Source organism: Martes martes (genome assembly GCF_963455335.1).
Source record: "Martes martes genome assembly, chromosome: 5".
In the NCBI taxonomy this organism is placed as follows: domain Eukaryota; kingdom Metazoa; phylum Chordata; class Mammalia; order Carnivora; family Mustelidae; genus Martes; species Martes martes.
Genome location: NC_137892.1, coordinates 129,628,105 through 129,648,059, shown reverse-complemented (window position 1 = coordinate 129,648,059; position 19,955 = coordinate 129,628,105). Strand labels below are relative to the sequence as shown.

At 37.4% G+C, this 19,955-nt stretch overlaps 1 protein-coding gene across 1 annotated transcript in view; it reads left to right on the top strand.

Moving 5' to 3' along the window:
• PARP8 (poly(ADP-ribose) polymerase family member 8) overlaps positions 1–19,955 on the top strand; it is a 177,416-nt gene that overhangs the window by 119,642 nt on the left and 37,819 nt on the right. The window contains exons 10-14 of the mRNA XM_080805018.1: positions 41–107; positions 6,575–6,700; positions 7,084–7,648; positions 9,282–9,332; positions 9,440–9,535. Coding sequence (XP_080661144.1) covers positions 41–107; positions 6,575–6,700; positions 7,084–7,648; positions 9,282–9,332; positions 9,440–9,535 — 905 coding nt within the window. The remainder of the gene's footprint in view (positions 1–40; positions 108–6,574; positions 6,701–7,083; positions 7,649–9,281; positions 9,333–9,439; positions 9,536–19,955) is intronic.

Sequence of the window (19,955 nt, the reverse complement as noted above, 5' to 3'; positions counted from 1 at the left end):
TTCAGCTCAACATTTCGACTGATTATTTTTTCCTTTGCAGTGCCCACTGTTGATGTCTTTCAGATTTCTACAAAAGAGCGATTTGGACTGGGACATCAGCTGAAAAAGTAAGTTTCCCAAGAATAAAAAAATAAATTTCTTTGAAAAAGAATTGATTTCTCATTTTGCTCTCTCCTCTCCCCCGTTTCTTATCAAATAAGAGCTTTTTGAAGTGAGGCCTCGGGAGAGGAACTCATCTGATGCCAAGAGCTGCATCAGTAGTGTAGCTGGCAGAGCTCCCCGCTTGAAGCAGCCGCCGTCCTTCTGTTTGCCTGCCCAGGTCCAGTCTCTTCCCTCCCTGCCCTCGCCTGTGGAGGCTGATCTGTGTGGGTGCAGGTTCTAATGTGTCGCTGTGGCTAGAAGGTGACCAAAAGAGAAGGAAGCAGGATAAGAAGGGAGTATTTATTGCCTTTGATTTCCACCCTAAGAGGTCACCTTGAGTTGACTAGTCCTTCAAATGAAGCTTTCTTCTCTGCTCTAGGCCATGGCCTACGCATAACTCTCTCTCTTACTGGGTTCCATTACAGGTTCCCTCTGCTTGTTTGTGGGGCCTAGAGGTGGTAACAGTCAACAGCCACTGGCCCTGGGTGACTGCACTGTGCTTAGCTCCTCTGCTTACACTCTTAAAATGATCATTCCTTTTTTAAATAAACCCTTTATTTCCTCTTTGGACCTTGCCTAGTGCAATGAATGAATTTATATTTTATGAACATAAAATTACTCCAGTCAAAATGACTTTTAAAACATGGTAGCGTATAGTTAAAATTAAATTTAGTAAATCCTATGCTATGTATCAGCTATAAAAATTTGTATTACTGGGACTCCTGGGTGGCTCAGTCGGTTAAGTGTCTGCCTTTGTCTCAGGTTACGATCCCGGGGTCATGGGATTGACTCCTGCATCGGGCTCCCTGCGCAGCGGGGACCCTGCTTCTCCCTCTGCCTGCAGCTCCCCCTGCTTGTGCTCTCTCTCTCTCTGTCTCACAAATAAATAAATAAAATCTTTAAAAAAAAAATAAAAGGAATTTGTATTATTGGAGAATTCCTGAAGGATTATTTATTCTTCTGAATATACAAATTTTACTTCAATTTAAATTTATCATTAGATTATTATATATTTAAACATATGGTTTGCACCCTCCACGATGATTCAGTTCATGCATTCACTTGTATTTTAATGAATTTTAATTGGGCATCAGATATTAGTCTTTATTGAGCAATGTTCTAAGAGAAAGTACTTTGAAACTTTTTATTTCGTTTACTACATAGGGAATGTATTGCGGTCATTTTACTTGAGATTATTGATGTAAGAGAAAGCTTGTGTGTGTTATAAAGGGTTGTACATATTATGGAGCTCTAGAATTGTCTTAAGTTTTTATGACTTGACATTGTGCAAATGTGAGTTATATGTAGATCACATTTGCAAGGAAATTAAGACATGGGAGTATTCTTGCAAATTCCCAGTGTTGGGTTTAAATATGAATATATAAAAATTAGATAATAAACCCTTAATGTTTTGAATTGCACATCTCTAAAACTAAATTTACAACATATGTTTAGCACATTGTAGAATGCCATGTGGCTTCTTTATAAGCACTTAAAAATTTTCTTATTTTTCTGTACTAGGATTAAGTGTGCTTTTCCAGTGGAATTGGTTTTTTTGTTTGTTTTGTTTTTGAAGATTTTATTTGAGAAAGAGAGAGCCTGAGCAGAGTAAGAGGCAGAGGGAGAAGCAGACTCCCCGCTGAGGTGGGAGCCCAACCTGGGGTTTGATCTCAGGACCCAGGGATCATGACATGAGCCAAAGGCAGATGCTTCACTGACTGAGCCCCCCCAGGTGCTGCTGGTTTTGTTTTTTTTAATTGGATTTTGTTTTCTGTGTTGAGCTAGTATCTTACAGATCTTGGAGCTAAGCATGGAGCTCGCCTCCATGTTACGCTATCCAAGTTGATTACCACTATACCTTGGCACATCTTCTGTATTTTTTTTCCCTCCTGTGATGTTTTTTACCCTCACCCAATTTTCTTCCTTGTTTTTAATTTTTTTTCTAATTTAATAACTTAAAGGGCATTTTTAGGTTCACAGCAAAACTGAGAACAAGATACAGAAGTCTTCCATATACTTCCTGTCCCCACATATGCGTAGGCTTCCAGTTATCAGTGTGTCCTACCAGAATGGTACATTTGTTAGATGATGTTGATGTTGATGAATGTACATTTATACCTATCATCCAAAGTCCATAGTTTTACTTTATGTACTTTATTAGCCACTTAAACTTTTTTTTTAAAGTGAAATGAAGTAGGTCCAAATGAGCCAAGAATGGCAAAAACACAGAAATCTTAGAATATGTAACTTTCTGCCTTTTAATGATGTCTGAGTATGTTGTTTGGACTCAGAAAAAGAAATGATGTGTATAATTCCAACTCTGAGAAATTAAGGAAAGCTGTGTTCTGTATTCATTGTTTAATCACTTTGTAGAATATGTAACATTTCATTAATATTTCCATCTAAATGTTTAACATTTTAAAAAGGTTAATTACTTCTAAGGGTAAATTTTAGTTGTATGGACAGTTTAGTATATGGGCTAGAACTTTTTCTTAATGATTCCTGTTAAATTTTAATCTAATTTACTTTTCCTTAAATTATAAATAACTGGGTTTGCTTGTGATCCTTTCTAGTCTAAAATTACATGATTTCCAAAAATCTGATCTCATCCTCACAGTACGTAAGAGAAAACTGAGATATAAAGAGATTATTTTCCAGAAACATAGCAAGTTAAGAAGGCAGACTCAAAATCTAGGCCTTTTGTTATCAGTGCTCTGGTTTGTTTTCGGCAAATAAGAAACACTCATTAAACTTTTTCTGTGATTCTTTATCTGGTGTGTTTCTGGCAACTAGACGGGCTTAATAACTATTGCAGGAACAAATGCATACACAGTGCTTATTGTATGTGAAGCACTATTCTAAGCACTTTAGGTACATTAACTCACTGGATCTTGACCACAGTGCTATCCAGCAGGTACTGTTACTGTCCACATTTCCTAAATGATGAAACTGAGACCCAGAGAGATTAAGCAAGGTGCTAAGGTCACAGTGAGAAAGTGGCAGAGCCAGAATCCGACCTCAGATCAATACTTTTGACCCAACCACCAACCTGCTTCTCATATAATCATAGGTATCCCTTTGCTTTATGTAAGACTTGGGATATGTTTTTGGCACTGAATGAATATTGGGAGAACATGAAGGCATTAAAAGAGCCTGAAAGAAAAAAATAAGTATTGACCTGAAACAGATGTAGTATAGTGGTCAGCCTCATATAAAGTATCTATCATTCAAAGGCTAAACATGGCTTAGGCCATGGAAATATTCTTCTTTTTTTTTAACATTGAATAGTTAAATGCAAGGTTTTTTTTTAAATTAAATTTTATTTTTTTCAGTGTTCCAAAATTCATTGTTTATGCACCACACCAAGGACTCCATGCAATACATGCCCTCCTTAATACCCACCACCAGGCTCTTAAATGATATATGACTTGATGCTGAATTTGCATCAATCAAACTTAAGTTGTTTTTATCTCCAGTATTGCCTTAAAAACATACAAACATAAAATTAGCTATAAATTCTTCATCTGTAGAGTTTGCATTTATAAAATGAAATTCAATGTATAACTGAAGTGCAAATTAAAATAAAAATCAGATTTCAATTGTCAAATGAGTACGTTAATTTGATTTGATGCATGATGCTATCTGGCTGAAGCCGTTAGACCACTACAGGTTGAATATAGTGCTGGCTCCTCCAGTGCATATTCCTTTTGAAATCAGCATGAAGAAAAGCATAGCTTTGCCCACATATGCTCCCTTTTCTTTGTTGAAACTACCCTGGGACCTTTGTTGATGCAGCTGACTATGACATCGTCTTGTGTAGTTGATCTTTGACAATGGCAGCTGTAGTAACTCTTCACAGTGCCGGCATAATAGTAAACACAGACACCAGTGGGAGCGTTAAAACCTCTGGGTGGCTCTCAGGTATCAAGAGGTGACCTTTAGACCACATGTGTTCCTATGTATATTTCACATTACCATGGACGCTGAACACAACATTAACTGTCTTACAGGACAGTTGACTCCACCTTTTGAATCCAAGAACATCTAGGGATCTAGGGGTCCAAGTTGAAGAACTACTGGTTTCAGATGCTGAGGTCACATTTTGGAATGCTAATGCAATACAAAGTAGGAACAACTTTAGCTATTGTTATTTTTTATTTATTTTTTTTGTTCCAGTTCATCTATCAAGAATTAGAAAAGCACTTGTTAGGTTTCTTAGGGAATGGTGCATAGGAGTGGCAATTTTTTTTATAGGAGAAAAAGAATCTGAATCTGCTTGGTACGAAGAGTGCTATCACTTGGGGATTTCAGGTTAGGTACAGGGACAAATGAAGACCCTAATATTACTGTTACACTTAAATCATGCTGAAATCTTGGGTGAAAAAAAATCTTCAAAAGTAAGGTGTTAAATTAAAAAAAAAATTCCATTAGCCTGAGCTTGAAGGTGAATTTACTGCAGACTGCATCATTGAGTGCAGTTTTATCCCCTTCTTTCTCACTACCTCTCTAGCTGAAAAGGCCCCCAAACATTCCAGAAATGTCTTTCTTCTGAACTCATCTAAGCTCGCTGACTAAAGCTGGAGTACTAGGTCTGAAGTTGTACTTTCTAGAGATTGATGATAATTTGATAGAAACTGAGGATCTTGAGAAATTAATAATGGTCTTAGTGCTTAGAGTCACACCTGTTTGAGTAGCATATGTTAGCATCAGTCAGTCTGTACTGGATAACATAAGTGTTGTGGTTTTGCCACTTATTAACCAGGCTAAATTGGGAAGATTTCTGTCTTTAACCTTATTTGTGAAATGTGTAGGATAATAGCTCCCTGAGGGTGTTGAGAGTTAAAAGAAAAAAAAATCTGTTATAAGCATTACCCCTTGGTGTATTATAAATGGTAAGTATTGGTACCAGTGGTTTTTTTTGTTTGTGTATTTGTTTTGTTTTCTGCTCCAAAAGCAATCTGTGTTAGAAATAACTTGAGAAGAACATGAAAAGCAAACAATTCTCTATTGACTTTTGAAAGAAAATCAGAATGTTTAATTTATTGTATACACAATGCTTAATTGTAAAATTTCACACTTGAGTCTCAGCCTTCATGGACCCTCTGCCCTTGCCACTTGAATCCGAGATTCAAGGATCTGAGAAGCTGTCGCTTCAGGGACCCTTCTCAGAAAACAATGCTGTGACAGAGTCTGCAGCTGATGTTCCAGAATTCTTTGCCACAAAAACAGTGATGTGCTGTGGTCTTGACTTAGAAAATACTGAGATCAGGAGTTATCAAATTCCTGCTTTATCATGGTCACTAAAAGCTTTTTAGAGTCACACAATTTATTTTTCTTTTTCTTTTTATTTTTTTAAAGATTTATTTATTTGCTGTTTTATTGAGTGTGAGCATGCATATGCAGGCAGGGGAGGGTCAGAGGGAGAGAGAGAGAGAGAAAATCTCAAGCGAACTCAGTGCTCCCACCCCAGGCTCGATCTCAAGACCCTGAGATCATGACCTGAGCTGAAAACAAGAGTTGATCACTTACCTGACTGAGCCACCCAGGCGCCCCAAGACACACAGTTTGTCTTTTTTGTTTGTTTGCTTTTTTTTTTTTTTAAACAGTCTATTTTAAAGTGAATGGGCTGTGCAGAGAGAGAAAAGTTGCTGATTTCATATTTCTCCATAGAATCAGTTTTACTTGGTTTCCTTTTACTTAACGATTTCACAGTTTCATTTTATTTCCCTTTTCATGAAGAAAATTGTATAAGCAAATCAAATGAAAAGAAATGGACTTTACTTGTATCTTAAGTGATAAAATCATAATTACTATCAAACATTATTTCAAAACTGTGTTTCTGGCACCAGCAAAATAATTCAGAATTTGCTTTTGGCTAAAGAACTTTGGCTAAAGTTGTTTAAAGGCTGCCCTTCTAAATCTCTTTATAACCTATTATTTTATCAATTCTTTTTTTAAAAAAGATATTTATTTTTTTATTTGAGAGAGAGAGAGCAAGAGAGCAAAAGAGCAGGAGCACAAGTGACAGGGGAAGGGGGAGGACAGAAGCAGAAGGAGAAGCAGCCTCCCCGCTGAGCAGGGAGCCCAGTGCAGGGCTTGATCCCAGGACCCTGGGACTATGACCGGAGCCAAAGGCAGACGCTTAAGTGACTGAGCCATCCAGGCGCCCCTATTTTTATCACTTCTTTTATCATTTATGTTATTAATTGTATTACAGTAATCAATGAGTTATTAACCAAAATGCAGTAAAGTCATAGAAATTTCCTGCATGGGGCTTTCCTACATATGGAAACATCTCGTATGATTCTAAGTTAGAATCTCACCAATTCCCGTGCATTTATTTTCCTTCGATAAATATGTTCTCTACATAATACAGAAATGGCATATTAAATTCTCTTGGAACTGTGATGACAGACTTACTTTGGATTGACAGGATCATGCAGACATTCGTTACACAGCAGTGGAAACAGAGCAAAGAAAAATCGAACTGCCTGCACAATAAGAAGCTGTCAGAGAAGAAGGTGAAATCTCCCCTGCATTTATTTTCTACCTTGCGCAGGTGGGTAGCAGATGACTTCTCGGTTGTCTTTCTCGATTCTGAGCACAGGCTACTCCACGGTTAGGTCCTTCAGAGCATTCTTTTCTATAGTCTCGGCATCCATGCATTTTCTGTGTGACTTCGAAGAACGGACTAGGTCCTGTCGATTCCCTCAAAAGCATGGCTACTCGTTTCCGCATTCGGAGGGTTTGTTTCCGTCCCACGTGGTTTCGATGGCGGCTCGGCGCACGGGCTCATGGTGCGCATGCTCGCATTTTCTCTTTGCGCGGGACGGGCTGTGTTTAAACGAGGTGGGCCTTGTAGCCATGTGCAGTTGACGGTGCGCTCCGCGGTGTGTCGCGCTCCTGGGTTGCCCCCGTATTAACTGCTGATCCGTTTTCAAGGTCGCCAAGTTACCCTCCCCCCGGTTGTGGTAAAAGCAAATCCAAGCTGAAATCGGAACAAGATGGGATCTCCAAAACGCACAAGCTGCTGCGGAGGACTTGTTCCAGTGCCGTCAAGACCGACGACGTGTGCGCCACCAAGTCGCACAGGACCTTTGGTCGCTCCCTGTCCAGCGACCCGAGGGCAGAGCAGACCGTGCCGGCCATTAAGTCGCACAAACTCTTGAACCGGCCCTGCCCCGCCGCTGTCAAGCAAGAGGACTGCCTCACTCTCAAGTCGCATAAACTGTTGACTCGGTCTTGTTCCGGAGACCCGCGGTGTGAGCACAACGCCGGCTTGAAGCCCCACAAACTGTTAAGCAGATCTTACTCCAGTAATCTCAGAATGGAAGAGCTGTACGGACTGAAAAGCCACAAGCTGCTCAGCAAGACCTACTCCAGCGCTCCCAAGTCCTCCAAGACGGAGCTTTTCAAGGAACCTAACGCAGAGGGCAGGAGGCTCTCTCTTACCTCAGGGCTTATCGGTATCTTAACCCCGTCTTCATCGTCATCTTCCCAGCCTGCTGTGCGTAAATACTTTCATCCTGAGTTCCTCAGTGTTAGCTAAGGGGCAGGACAGGTTTGGGTTGGGGGGGGCGGGGTGCGGTTTGTTTGGGCAGGTCTGGTAGAGGGAAGAAGCGAGATTTTCGTTTTTGTTTTTGTGTTTTAGAATTTACCGTTTGTTTCTTTTTGGGTGTTACTTAGCACGCCAGACACGGGCAACCGGCACTGGAACGTGCATTTTGAGTCTGAAAAAATAACTCTAGCTATTGATTGACGGTCTAGTCCAAATTCCTGTCATGGCCGTGAATGCTGCTAAAAATGGAAGGGAGTCGGTTGGATCCACAAAGCTGATCCTTTTAAGCGAGCATGGCATTTTAATGTTTTATCAAGTAGGTTTATCTGTTCTCTAGTTTTCATACGTCGGTAGTGGAGGACAAAGTTTGTCGAATAATTAAATTCAGAGTAATGTCCTTCCTTTTCTGTATGAGGACATTTGCCTATGAACATCGTAACTTGTAGAGAGAAGCAGCCTCTACTTCTGTATCCCAGAGCTTTGCTTAAAGCTGCTTTCAGTGTCTACTTTGTAAAACTGAAGTATCCTGAAGCTTTTTGGTGGAGATGGGGCCGGAAGGTCACTGTATTCAAGCTTAAGCCCTCTGGGTGGTATTTACTGGGAGTCAGTCCTAGACAGCATTTACCTTTGGAGTGATCAGCATTATAGCCGATTTCAGATAAAGAAACAGACCTCTCTTATGTATATTAATCATGCAAAACAATAGATAAAAATGTTGTTTTCTTCCAGTAAATGCGTGTGTGTGCTGGGGTAAGAGTGTACTTGACTCTTAACCATACATATGGATACACCTAACAGTAGATGGCATTGAAAAAAAAAAAAGATACGTCTTCAGAAATTTGTGCTACTCTTATATAGCTTTATTTCTACAGTCCTCCGCTCTACCAACTGAGCTATCGAAGGAATCACTATTTCTAAAATTACATTGTAAATGATACCATAAAATTATACTTCTGTAAAGAAAATGTATGTAAGTATATTGATCATTTTAGGTGGACCCCTAAAAACCCAAAAAACCTATCAAAAGTAAGCATTAAGGACACTTAGAAAATAATGTTGAAGTGTTAACATAGAAAGTTTCCCATGAGAGTTTCACGTAAAAAAGATAATTTCACTTATTCTGTGAAAGAAAGTGTCTTACTATCTTCCTGTATAATTAAGCCTAATACAGTACAATAGTTTAGTGGTGTACCCCCTCAGTAGCTGTCTCATATGTCCTTGGAAGAGTAATTCTCATTGTAAAATAAGATGGAAATAGTCTAAATGAGGAGATGGGAGCATTTGACAGTAAGTAGTAGTGGAAACGAGCTTTTGTGATCATTTAAAAATGCCAGTCATTTTTACTATAAGATCAAAAATTAAGAATGCTGTTGGTCTAGCTTAGACAAGGCTTGTGGCAATAATGGCAGAAAGTATAATAAAGAAACTCTAAAATCTTGATGTCATGTTCAGTGATTTAATTCATATTACAGGTGACCTTAGATCACACACTTGTATTCACTGTTTCAAAAAGTCAAAGGCTGTAATTCATCTATTCTCTGAGCTAAAAATTATTTTCTTCTTTTACTTTGCTTTTTTATAGCCAAATGGTGCCAAATGCATTCCAATACGAGACCGCGGCTTCCTAGTGCAGGTAAGATCCAAGCAAGCCGTCCATTGCAGAAATACTTGAGCTTTTAATGGGTTTTCAAATTATCTGTGAACTTGACTTAATTATTTCTCTTTATTATTTTTTTTCAGACAATTGAGTTTGCTGAACAGCGGATCCCTGTATTGAATGAATACTGTGTGGTTTGTGATGAGCCACACGTGTTTCAAAATGGCCCTATGCTTAGGGTAAGTTCTCAATGATAGAATTTCAGTGTTGATATAGGATATAAAAGGGTTAAGATATAAAAATAAAGAAGTATATAACTTGATTTACAGTGAATACTGTCTAATGAGCAAATTATTTAATACACACAGTGGTGTAATTTTGGCAAATAAATCACTATTTGTGAAGGAATCTGTGAAAGACAAGTTGTTTCATATTAGGAAAATATTTCCTAGCGTATTTCTTATATGTGCCTGTCTATCATCTCTCTTTCCTTTCATCTATTTATATCTCTCTGTCTACATCTGTATTAATATCACTAGATGTAGGTGGATAGAAAGATAAATGTAGCTACAGATGTATATATGTAAACTTATGAACAGTGTTTCTTCAAAACCACACAATTTAAGATGCTTACAGGGAGAGAAAAGAGTAGAAGTCAGAAGAGTTACACAATAGCACACAGAGAATCTGAATTTTAATGATTTCCAAAAAATGCCAGCTCACTGACACTTTTGGGGCATTACTGAGGGAGTATAGAAATAAGAATCAATGTGTATATGTTCCCACAAAAAATAAATCTTTCCATTTATTTAGATACGTTGTTTGGGAGGAATGATCTGATTTCAAGTTTTTCTATAATTTTTAAATTGAGATAAAATTCATATAACATGTGATTCACTCTTTTAATGTATACAATTCAATAGTTTTTAGTTTATTCACAGTGTTGTGGAACCATTACCACCGTCTAATTCCAGAACATTTGCATTACCCAGAAATGAAATCCATAACTGTTAGTGGTCATTTCCAATCTTCTCATCCCCTGGCAACCATTAATGTATTTTTTGTTTCTATGAATTTGCTTATTCTGGACATTTCATATAAATGGAATCATATATTATGTGGCCTTTTGCTTTTGGCTTCTCACTTAATATAATGTTTTCAAGGTTCATCCAGGTAGCATGTATCAGTCTTTATTTCTTTCTTTCTTCTTTTTTTTTTTGTGTAATAATATTACATTACATGGATATATGACACGCCTTTTCCATTCATCATTTAATGGAATTGCTGGTACATATCTTAACTTTAAGTGTTTGAGAAACTACTGAACTATTTTTGACAGTGGCTGTATCACTTTATTTTCCCACAAGCAGTGTATGATGGTTCCATTTTCTCCACATCTTCTTCAACACTTGTGATATGTCTTTTTATATAGCATCTGAATGTGTGTGAAGTGGTATTTCATTGTGGCTCAGATTTGCACTTCCTAAATGATTAGTGATTTTGAGCATTTTATCGTGTGTTTATTCGCCACTTGTGCATCTACTTTGGATAAATGTCTGTTTATATTCGTTGCCTGTTTTTAACTGGATTATTTCTCTTTCGTTGATGAGTTATTAGAGTTCTTTATATGTGTGTGTGTGTGTGTGTGTGTGTGTGTGTATTCTGAATACTAGATTTTATTAGATGTGTGATTTGCAGATATTCTCTCCTATTTTGTGGGTTTTCTTTTTACCCTCTTGGTAGCATCCTGTGACACACAAAAGTTTTAAATTTTAATGGAGCCCATATTTATCAGTTGAACTGTTGCCTAATCCAAGGTCACAAAGATTTACACCTATATTTTCTTTTATGTTTTATAGTTTCTGTCTTACAATTAAGTCATTGATCCTTTTTGAGTTAATTTTTGTGTATGGTGTAAGACTGAGTTCTAAATTAATTCTTTTGTATGTAGCTATTCAGTTGCCTCAGCACTGTTAGTTGAAAAGAACTTTCTCCATTGGATGATCGTGGCACCCTTGTTGAAAATCATTTGACTTTAGATATATTGGTTTATTCGGACTCTTAATTTTATTCCACTGACCTGTATGTGTATCCTTCCATCTGTGCTACACTGTCTTGATTACTGCAGCTCTGCAGTAAGTTTGGGAAGCAAGAAGTATGTGTCCTCCAACTTCATCTTCCTTTTATAAGATAGTTTTCACTGTTTGGGGTCCCTTGCATTTCTATATGAATTTTAAAGTCAGCTTGTTCATTTCTGCCCAAAAAAAGAAAAAGAAAAAGAAAAGGCAGGGAATTTTATAGGTTTGCATTGGATCCATAGGCCAGTTTGGGAAATACTGCTGTCTAAATAATTTTAACCCTTTCAATCCATGAACACAGGAAGTTTTTCCATTTATTTGGATCTTTAAAAATTTCTTTCTGCACTATGTTGTAGTTTTCATTGTTCAGGTTTTATACATCCTTTGATAAATTTATTTTTTAGTTAGTTTATTCTTGTCACTCTAATCAACATTGTACTGAGGACATAGCCAGGGCAATTAGGTAAAAAAAAATATTAGAAGGTATTCAGATCGGAAAGGAAAAACTAAAACGATTTCCATTTGTGGATGACATGAGTGCTGTGTGCTAGACCCTGTGTGGATAGATATTTTGCATATTGCTTCCTTATTTGATTTTCACAAAACTCTTGTGGTTTATGTATTTTTTCCACTCATGGTGCAAATAGGATTAAGATAGAAAGAAATCAAGCAATTTGTTCAGCATCACCCAGCCAGTATGGGTAGAAGCTGGACTTTGAGCTTATTTCTGCCTGACTTCAAAACTGCATTATAAATGCTTACTGAAGGCTTCCTAAGTATAAGGCACCAAGCTAGATTCTTTTGTACTTAAGAGAAATTTGTCCTGTTCTTGGGAATATATATTTGAAAAGACAAATTATAAAGCCTAGAAAGAGAAAATTTTGTCAGAACTTGTTTGCATTTCAGGATGTATACTTTAAGAAACATGTAATAACCATTTGTGATCATGATCTTTTGACAAAGTCTAAGATATTTAATTTTACTTGTTTATGGGAAACATATATATAAAAATTTGATCTCACTGCTCGTACACTATTTGTCAGTCAGCTTTTTTTTCTCAAAGAGATACATGCAATGTTACTCTGAAACCCCAATGAACTAAATCAGTGTTTATTTATTAAATATTGGGGCAAGTTTGTTATTTTGATGTGATACATGGAAATGTGTAGTTACGATGAGAATAAGGAGAATCCTTTGGTCATTTCAGTTTATCCCATCAGAAGGTCCATCTTTATTTTGTTAGTGTTCATCTGTGGATCTTGATCTGTTGCATGATCAACGGCAATGCGATCTTCACTCCAGAAGGTTATAATAATGTTATTGATGGCACATGCTTTTTGAGTGCCTTTTATGTGATCGTGTGTTCAAAGTGTTTTACATAGATTATTATTTGATTTAGTCCTCTCATGATAACCCTGTGAGATGAGTATTATTATTACCCCTGTTTTATAGATGAGGAGAACAGTAATTTATTTACTATCAACGTGGCTAGTAAGTGATAGAGATGAGACTCAAACCTTGGCAGAATGGCACCAAGGCTGCAGTTCTTAATCAGGATGCTACTCTTGACTCATGTACTTGAACTGACTACTTTCACATCCTGGATATTTTCTGCACGTGTTGTGGTCCTTGTGGTTCAGTTACTGGCAGTTCATTCCTATAGTAAGTGATAGAAGTACCCTGATTGCTATCAGTATTCTCTGTGCCTTGCTTCAATTTTTGTTTTACTTTAACTGTTTTATTCTGCACCAGAATTTCTTTCTAGAAGTGGAAGTGTTTTTGTAAATAACTATGTTTTCTAAGTAAGTATAGCTAATTATCTGCTGGTTTTATGTTGTTGCCATTCAGACTGATACCTAGAAATCAGAAAACCTACTTGGGTTTCTTAAATAGAAAGATAAGTTACAGCTGAAATTAAATGAGGAAATGGAAGTCAAAGGAAGAGAAGTAAACAAAGAACTGCCTCTTGATTGTATTAACCGGATATTTAACCTAAATCCAGCATACTCACTTTTTTTTCTGTATCTCTCTTACATTTACATTGTAATATGTTTTACTGTAATTTTAATAGAAATGTATAAAATTATTGCACATAAAATTTCTCATGGAGTATTAATCACTAAACTGACTCATTGACCATCTATTCAGCACAGATGACACATTACAAACTGGAATAACTCCTAGAGATGTAAGGAGGAGACGTTATAGCCCAGTGAGTGATTAAATAGGTCAGATAAAACTCAGGGTTCCAAAGAATTCTATGTCTAATGTTCATTATGTTAGATCTCTTTCTTTGAAAATTTGAAGTGTGTCTTATATTTTTTCTCTTTTCTTTAAGCATGATTATTTATTGAATGACGTAAGTCGCCCTCTACTGCTATTTCCCAGAAGTCCTAACATTTTGGTCACTACTTGTACTCTTCTGTCACTTTACTCAGAGGTCTGTGTAAGCATGTCATACTTCCTGAAACATGGGTACCTACTATGCTTACTGATTTAGAAATACCACAATGATCCACTTATATCTTTGTTCACAAAGGTTATAATTGTCACTGCCAGGTGTGAGGCCTGACATGTAAAACTTTGCAAATGCATAAAACTCGCATTAACATCACAAGGATTGTTTATAGTGTCCTGGATTTCCCATGTGGCAGTGCAGTTCGGATTATGATCAGAAAACCAAACCCAAACCCAATCGGTGGTTCTCTACATTTTGGAATCAACTAGAGTATTAAGGCAGCCAAGTATTGATGCTTTAAAATATTGATTTTTGTCTTCATCCAGTGTTTTTGGAAAACACAAAAAATAAGGATTTATTGCCAGACTCACCACTGTTTTCTAAGCCTCTTCCTTCCTAGTGCCCTTGTCTTTATGTTATACTCACACTGAATACCATGATCGATGCAATTGTTTGTCTTCTTTTTTGAACCCTGAGGAAGGGCTGCTGAACTGGGTGGGAGAAAACCATGCATATGGTTGTAGGGATTAGGATCTCTATAGTTAGAAATTTATCATTGGTACTTGGCAGTCATTCTGTATGTCCCTGGCTAGTAGACTTTCCCATTTCCCAGATCAACATATGACATGAAAATTATGGACCTCATTTTCTTCTCCTGTCATGTGAAAATATTCCAGATTGCTTGCTGTGAATAGATTGATCAGGCTTGAGATCCTGGTATCATTCTTCGAGTATAATGCCCAATCCTACTGAGGCAAAATCAGCTGAGACACCTGAGCTGTGGACCTTAAACAAATGTTTGTAACTAAGTTCTTATTTTCAGAATAAAATTAGCAGCATCTGGTTATAATTTGGTCATAAGCTTAAGGCATTCCCATGATAATTGTTGAGAAACTGAGCATGTAGGTAAACCTTGATATGTCCCATTTTACTTCTTAAGAGTAAAACAGGTAGGTCTTCTTGTATTTAGGTCTGACTTGAATGTTTGAAGAATGGTTGGAAAATCACACCCTGTTCCCTCCTCAATTCTTCCTCCCATCCCCCCACCTCATGCCACAGAAATAAGATTTCCATTTTTGAAATATAGGCGAAATGATAATTATACCAAACACTTTAGTTCAGAAATACGATTTTTTTCAAACCAAGTAGAAAGAAACTGGTTTTAAGGCTCAAACAGCAACTTAAGTTGTATGAGATAATAGGAAACACTGTGTTGAAGCTTAAATGGGCATGAGCCTATCTTTTTTTTTTTTTTTTTTTTTCCCGTGGCTTATTTTATTTTATTTTATTTTATTATTTTTTTTTATGTACTGCATTTTTTATTTTTATTTTTTTTATTTTTTTTTATTTTTTTATTTTTTTATTTTTTTTTATTTTTATTTTTTTTTTAAATTTTTTTATTTTAATAAACATATAATGTATTTTTATCCCCAGGGGTACAGGTCTGTGAATCGTCTGGTTTACACATTTCACAGCACTCATCATAGCACATACCCTCCCCAATGTCCATTTCCCCACCACCCTCTCCCATCCCCCTTCCCCCCCGCAACCCTCAGTCTGTTTCTTGAGATTGAGTCTTTTATGGTTTGTCTCCCTCCCAATCCCATCTTTTCATTTTTTCTTTTCCTACCTCCCCCCAAACCCCCCCACCTTGCATCTCCACTTCCTCATATCAAAGAGATCATATGATAGTTATATTTCTCCGATTGACTTATTTCGCTAAGCATGATACCCTCTAGTTCCATCCACGTCGTCGCAAATGGCAAGATTTCATGTCTTTTGATGGCTGCATAGTATTCCATTGTGTATATATACCACATCTTCTTTATCCATTCATCTGTTGATGGACATCTAGGCGCTTTCCACAGTTTGGCTATTGTGGACATTGCTGCTATAAACATTCGGGTGCACGTGCCCCTTCGGAGCACCACGTTTGTATCTTTAGGATATATACCCAGGAGTGCAATTGCTGGGTCGTAGGGTAGCTCTATTTTCAGTTTTTTGAGGAACCTCCACACTGTTTTCCAGAGTGGTTGCACCAGCTTGCATTCCCACCAACAGTGTAGGAGGGTTCCCCTCTCTCCGCATCCTCGCCAGCATCTGTCATTTCTTGACTTGTTAATTTTAGCCATTCTGACTGGTGTGAGGTGGTATCTCATTGTGGTTTTGATTTGTATTTCCCTGATGCCGAGTGATGTGGAGCATTTTTTCATGTGTCTGTTGGCCATCTGGATGTCTTCCTTGCAGAAATGTCTGTTCATGTCCTCTGCCCATTTCTTGACTGGATTATTTGTTCTTTGGGTATTGAGTTTGATAAGCTCTTTATAGATTTTGGATACGAGCCCTTTATCTGATATGTCGTTTGCAAATATCTTCTCCCATTCTGTCAGTTGTCTTTTGGTTTTGTTAACTGTTTCCTTTGCTGTGCAAAAGCTTTTGATCTTGATGAAATCCCAATAGTTCATTTTTGCCCTTGCTTCTGTTGCCTTTGGCGATGTTCCTAGGAAGAAGTTGCTGCGGTGGAGGTCAAAGAGGTTGCTGCCTGCATTCTCCTCAAGGATTTTGATAGATTCCTTTCGCACATTGAGGTCCTTCATCCACTTTGAGTCTATTTTCGTGTGTGGTGTAAGGAAATAGTCCAATTTCATTTTTCTGCATGTGGCTGTCCAATTTTCCCAGCACCATTTGTTGAAGAGGCTGTCTTTTTTCCATTGGATATTCTTTCCTGCTTTGTCGAAGATTAGTTGACCATAGAGTTGAGGGTCTATTTCTGGGCTCTCTATTCTGTTCCATTGGTCTATATGTCTGTTTTTGTGCCAGTACCATACTGTCTTGATGATGACAGCTTTGTAATTGAGCTTGAAGTCTGGAATTGTGATACCACCGACTTTGGCTTTCTTTTTCAATATTCCTTTGGCTATTCGAGGTCTTTTCTGGTTCCATATAAATTTTAGGATTATTTGTTCTATTTCTTTAAAAAAAATGGATGGGATTTTGATAGGGATTGCATTAAATGTGTAGATTGCTTTAGGTAAAATAGACATTTTCACAATATTTGTTCTTCCAATCCATGAGCATGGAATATTTTTCCATTTCTTTGTGTCTTCCTCAATTTCTTTCATGAGTACTTTATAGTTTTCTGAGTATAGATTCTTTGCCTCTTTGGTTAGATTTATTCCTAGGTATCTTATGGTTTTGGGTACGATTGTAAATGGGACTGACTCCTCAATTTCTCTTTCTTCTGTCTTGTTGTTAGTGTAAAGAAATGCGACTGATTTCTGTGCATTGACTTTATATCCTGACACTTTACTGAATTCCTGTATAAGTTCTAGCAGTTTTGGAGTGGAGCCTTTTGGGTTTTCCACATATAGTATCATATCATCTGCAAAGAGTGATAGTTTGACTTCTTCTTTGCTGATTTGGATGCCTTTAATTTCTTTTTGTTGTCTGATTGCTGAGGCTAGGACTTCTAGTACTATGTTGAACAGCAGTGGTGATAACGGACATCCCTGCCGTGTTCCTGACCTTAGCGGAAAAGCTTTCAGTTTTTCTCCATTGAGAATGATATTTGCGGTGGGTTTTTCATAGATGGCTTTGATAATATTGAGGTATGTGCCTTCTATCCCTACACTTTGAAGAGTTTTAATCAGGAAGGGATGCTGCACTTTGTCAAATGCTTTTTCAGCATCTATTGAGAGTATCATATGGTTCTTACTCTTTCTTTTATTAATGTATTGTATCACATTGATGGATTTGCGGATGTTGAACCAACCTTGCAGCCCTGGAATAAATCCCACTTGGTCGTGGTGAATAATCCTTTTAATGTACTGTTGGATCCTATTGGCCAGTATTTTGGTGAGAATTTTCGCATCTGTGTTCATCAAGGATATTGGTCTGTAATTCTCTTTTTTGGTGGGATCCTTGTCTGGTTTTGGGATCAAGGTGATGCTGGCCTCATAGAATGAGTTTGGAAGTTTTCCTTCCATTTCTATTTTTTGGAACAGTTTCAGGGGAATAGGAATTAATTCTTCTTTAAATGTTTGGTAGAATTCCCCTGGGAAGCCGTCTGGTCCTGGACTTTTGTTTGTTTGGAGATTTTTGATGACTGTTTCAATCTCCTTACTGGTTATGGGTCTGTTCAGGTTATCTATTTCTTCCTGGTTCAGTTGTGGTAGTTTATACATCTCTAGAAATGTATCCATTTCTTCCAGGTTGTCAAATTTGTTGCCATAGAGTTGCTCGTAGTATGTTCTTATAATTGTTTGTATTTCTTTGGTGTTGGTTGTGATCTCTCCTCTTTCATTCATGATTTTATTTATTTGGGTCCTTTCTTTTTTCTTTTTGATAAGTCTGGCCAGGGGCTTATCAATCTTATTAATTCTTTCAAAGAACCAGCTCCTAGTTTTGTTGATTTGTTCTATTGTTTTTTTAGTTTCTATTTCATTGATTTCTGCTCTGATCTTTATGATTTCTCTTCTCCTGCTGGGTTTAGGCTTTCTTTGTTGTTCTCTCTCCAGCTCCTTTAGGTGTAGGGTTAGGTTGTGTATTTGAGACCTTTCTTGTTTCTTGAGAAAGGCTTGCACTGCTATATATTTTCCTCTCAGGACTGCCTTTGTTGTGTCCCACAGATTTTGAACTGTTGTGTTTTCATTATCATTTGTTTCCATGAATTTTTTCAATTCTTCTTTAATTTCCTGGTTGACCCATTCATTTTTTAGAAGGATGCTGTTTAGTCTCCATGTATTTGCGTTCTTTCCAAATTTCCTCTTGTGATTGAGTTCGAGCTTCAGAGCATTGTGGTCTGAAAATATGCAGGGAATGATCTCGATCTTTTGGTACCGATTGAGACCTGATTTATGACCCAGGATGTGGTCTATTCTGGAGAATGTTCCATGTGCACTAGAGAAGAATGTATATTCTGTTGCTTTGGGATGGAATGTTCTGAATATATCTGTGATGTCCATCTGGTTCAGTGTGTCATTTAAGGCCTTTATTTCCTTGTTGATCTTTTGCTTAGATGATCTGTCCATTTCAGTGAGGGGAGTGTTAAAGTCCCCTGCTATTATTGTATTACTGTCGATGTATTTCTTTGATTTTGTTATTAATTGGTTTATATAGTTGGCTGCTCCCATGTTAGGGGCATAGATATTTAAGATTGTTAGATCTTCTTGTTGGACAGACCCTTTGAGTATGATATAGTGTCCTTCCTCATCTCTTATTATAGTCTTTGGCTTAAAATCTAATTGATCTGATATAAGGATTGCCACCCCAGCTTTCTTCTGATGTCCATTAGCAGGGTACATTGTTTTCCACCCCCTCACTTTAAATCTGGAGGTGTCTTCGGGTCTAAAATGAGTTTCTTGTAGGCAGCATATGGATGGGTTTTGTTTTTTTATCCATTCTGATACCCTGTGTCTTTTGATTGGGGCATTTAGCCCATTAACATTCAGGGTAACTATTGAGAGATATGAATTTAGTGCCATTGTATTGCCTGTAAGATGATTGTTACTGTATATTGTTTCTGTTTCTTTCTGATCTACTACTTTTAGGGTCTCTCTTTGCTTAGAGGACCCCTTTCAATATTTCCTGTAGAGCTGGTTTGGTGTTTGCAAATTCTTTCAGCTTTTGTTTGTCCTGGAAGCTCTTTATCTCTCCTTCTATTTTCAATGATAGCCTAGCCGGATATAGTATTCTTGGCTACATGTTTTTCTCGTTTAGTGCTCTGAATATATCATGCCAGTTCTTTCTGGCCTGCCAGGTCTCTGTGGATAGGTCCGCTGCCAATCTAATGTTTTTACCCTTGTATGTTACAGACTTCTTTTCCCGGGCTGCTTTCAGGATTTTCTCTTTGTCGCTAAGACTTGTAAATTTTACTATCAGGTGACGAGGTGTGGACCTATTTTTATTGATTTTGAGGGGCGTTCTTAGCATCTCCTGGATTTTGATGTTTGTTCCCTTTGCCATATTAGGGAAATTCTCTCCAATAATTGTCTCCAATATACCTTCTGCTCCCCTCTCTCTTTCTTCTTCTTCTGGAATCCCAATTATTCTAATGTTGTGTCGTCTTATGGTGTCACTTATCTCTCGAATCCTCTCCTCGTGTTCCAGTAGTTGTTTGTCTCT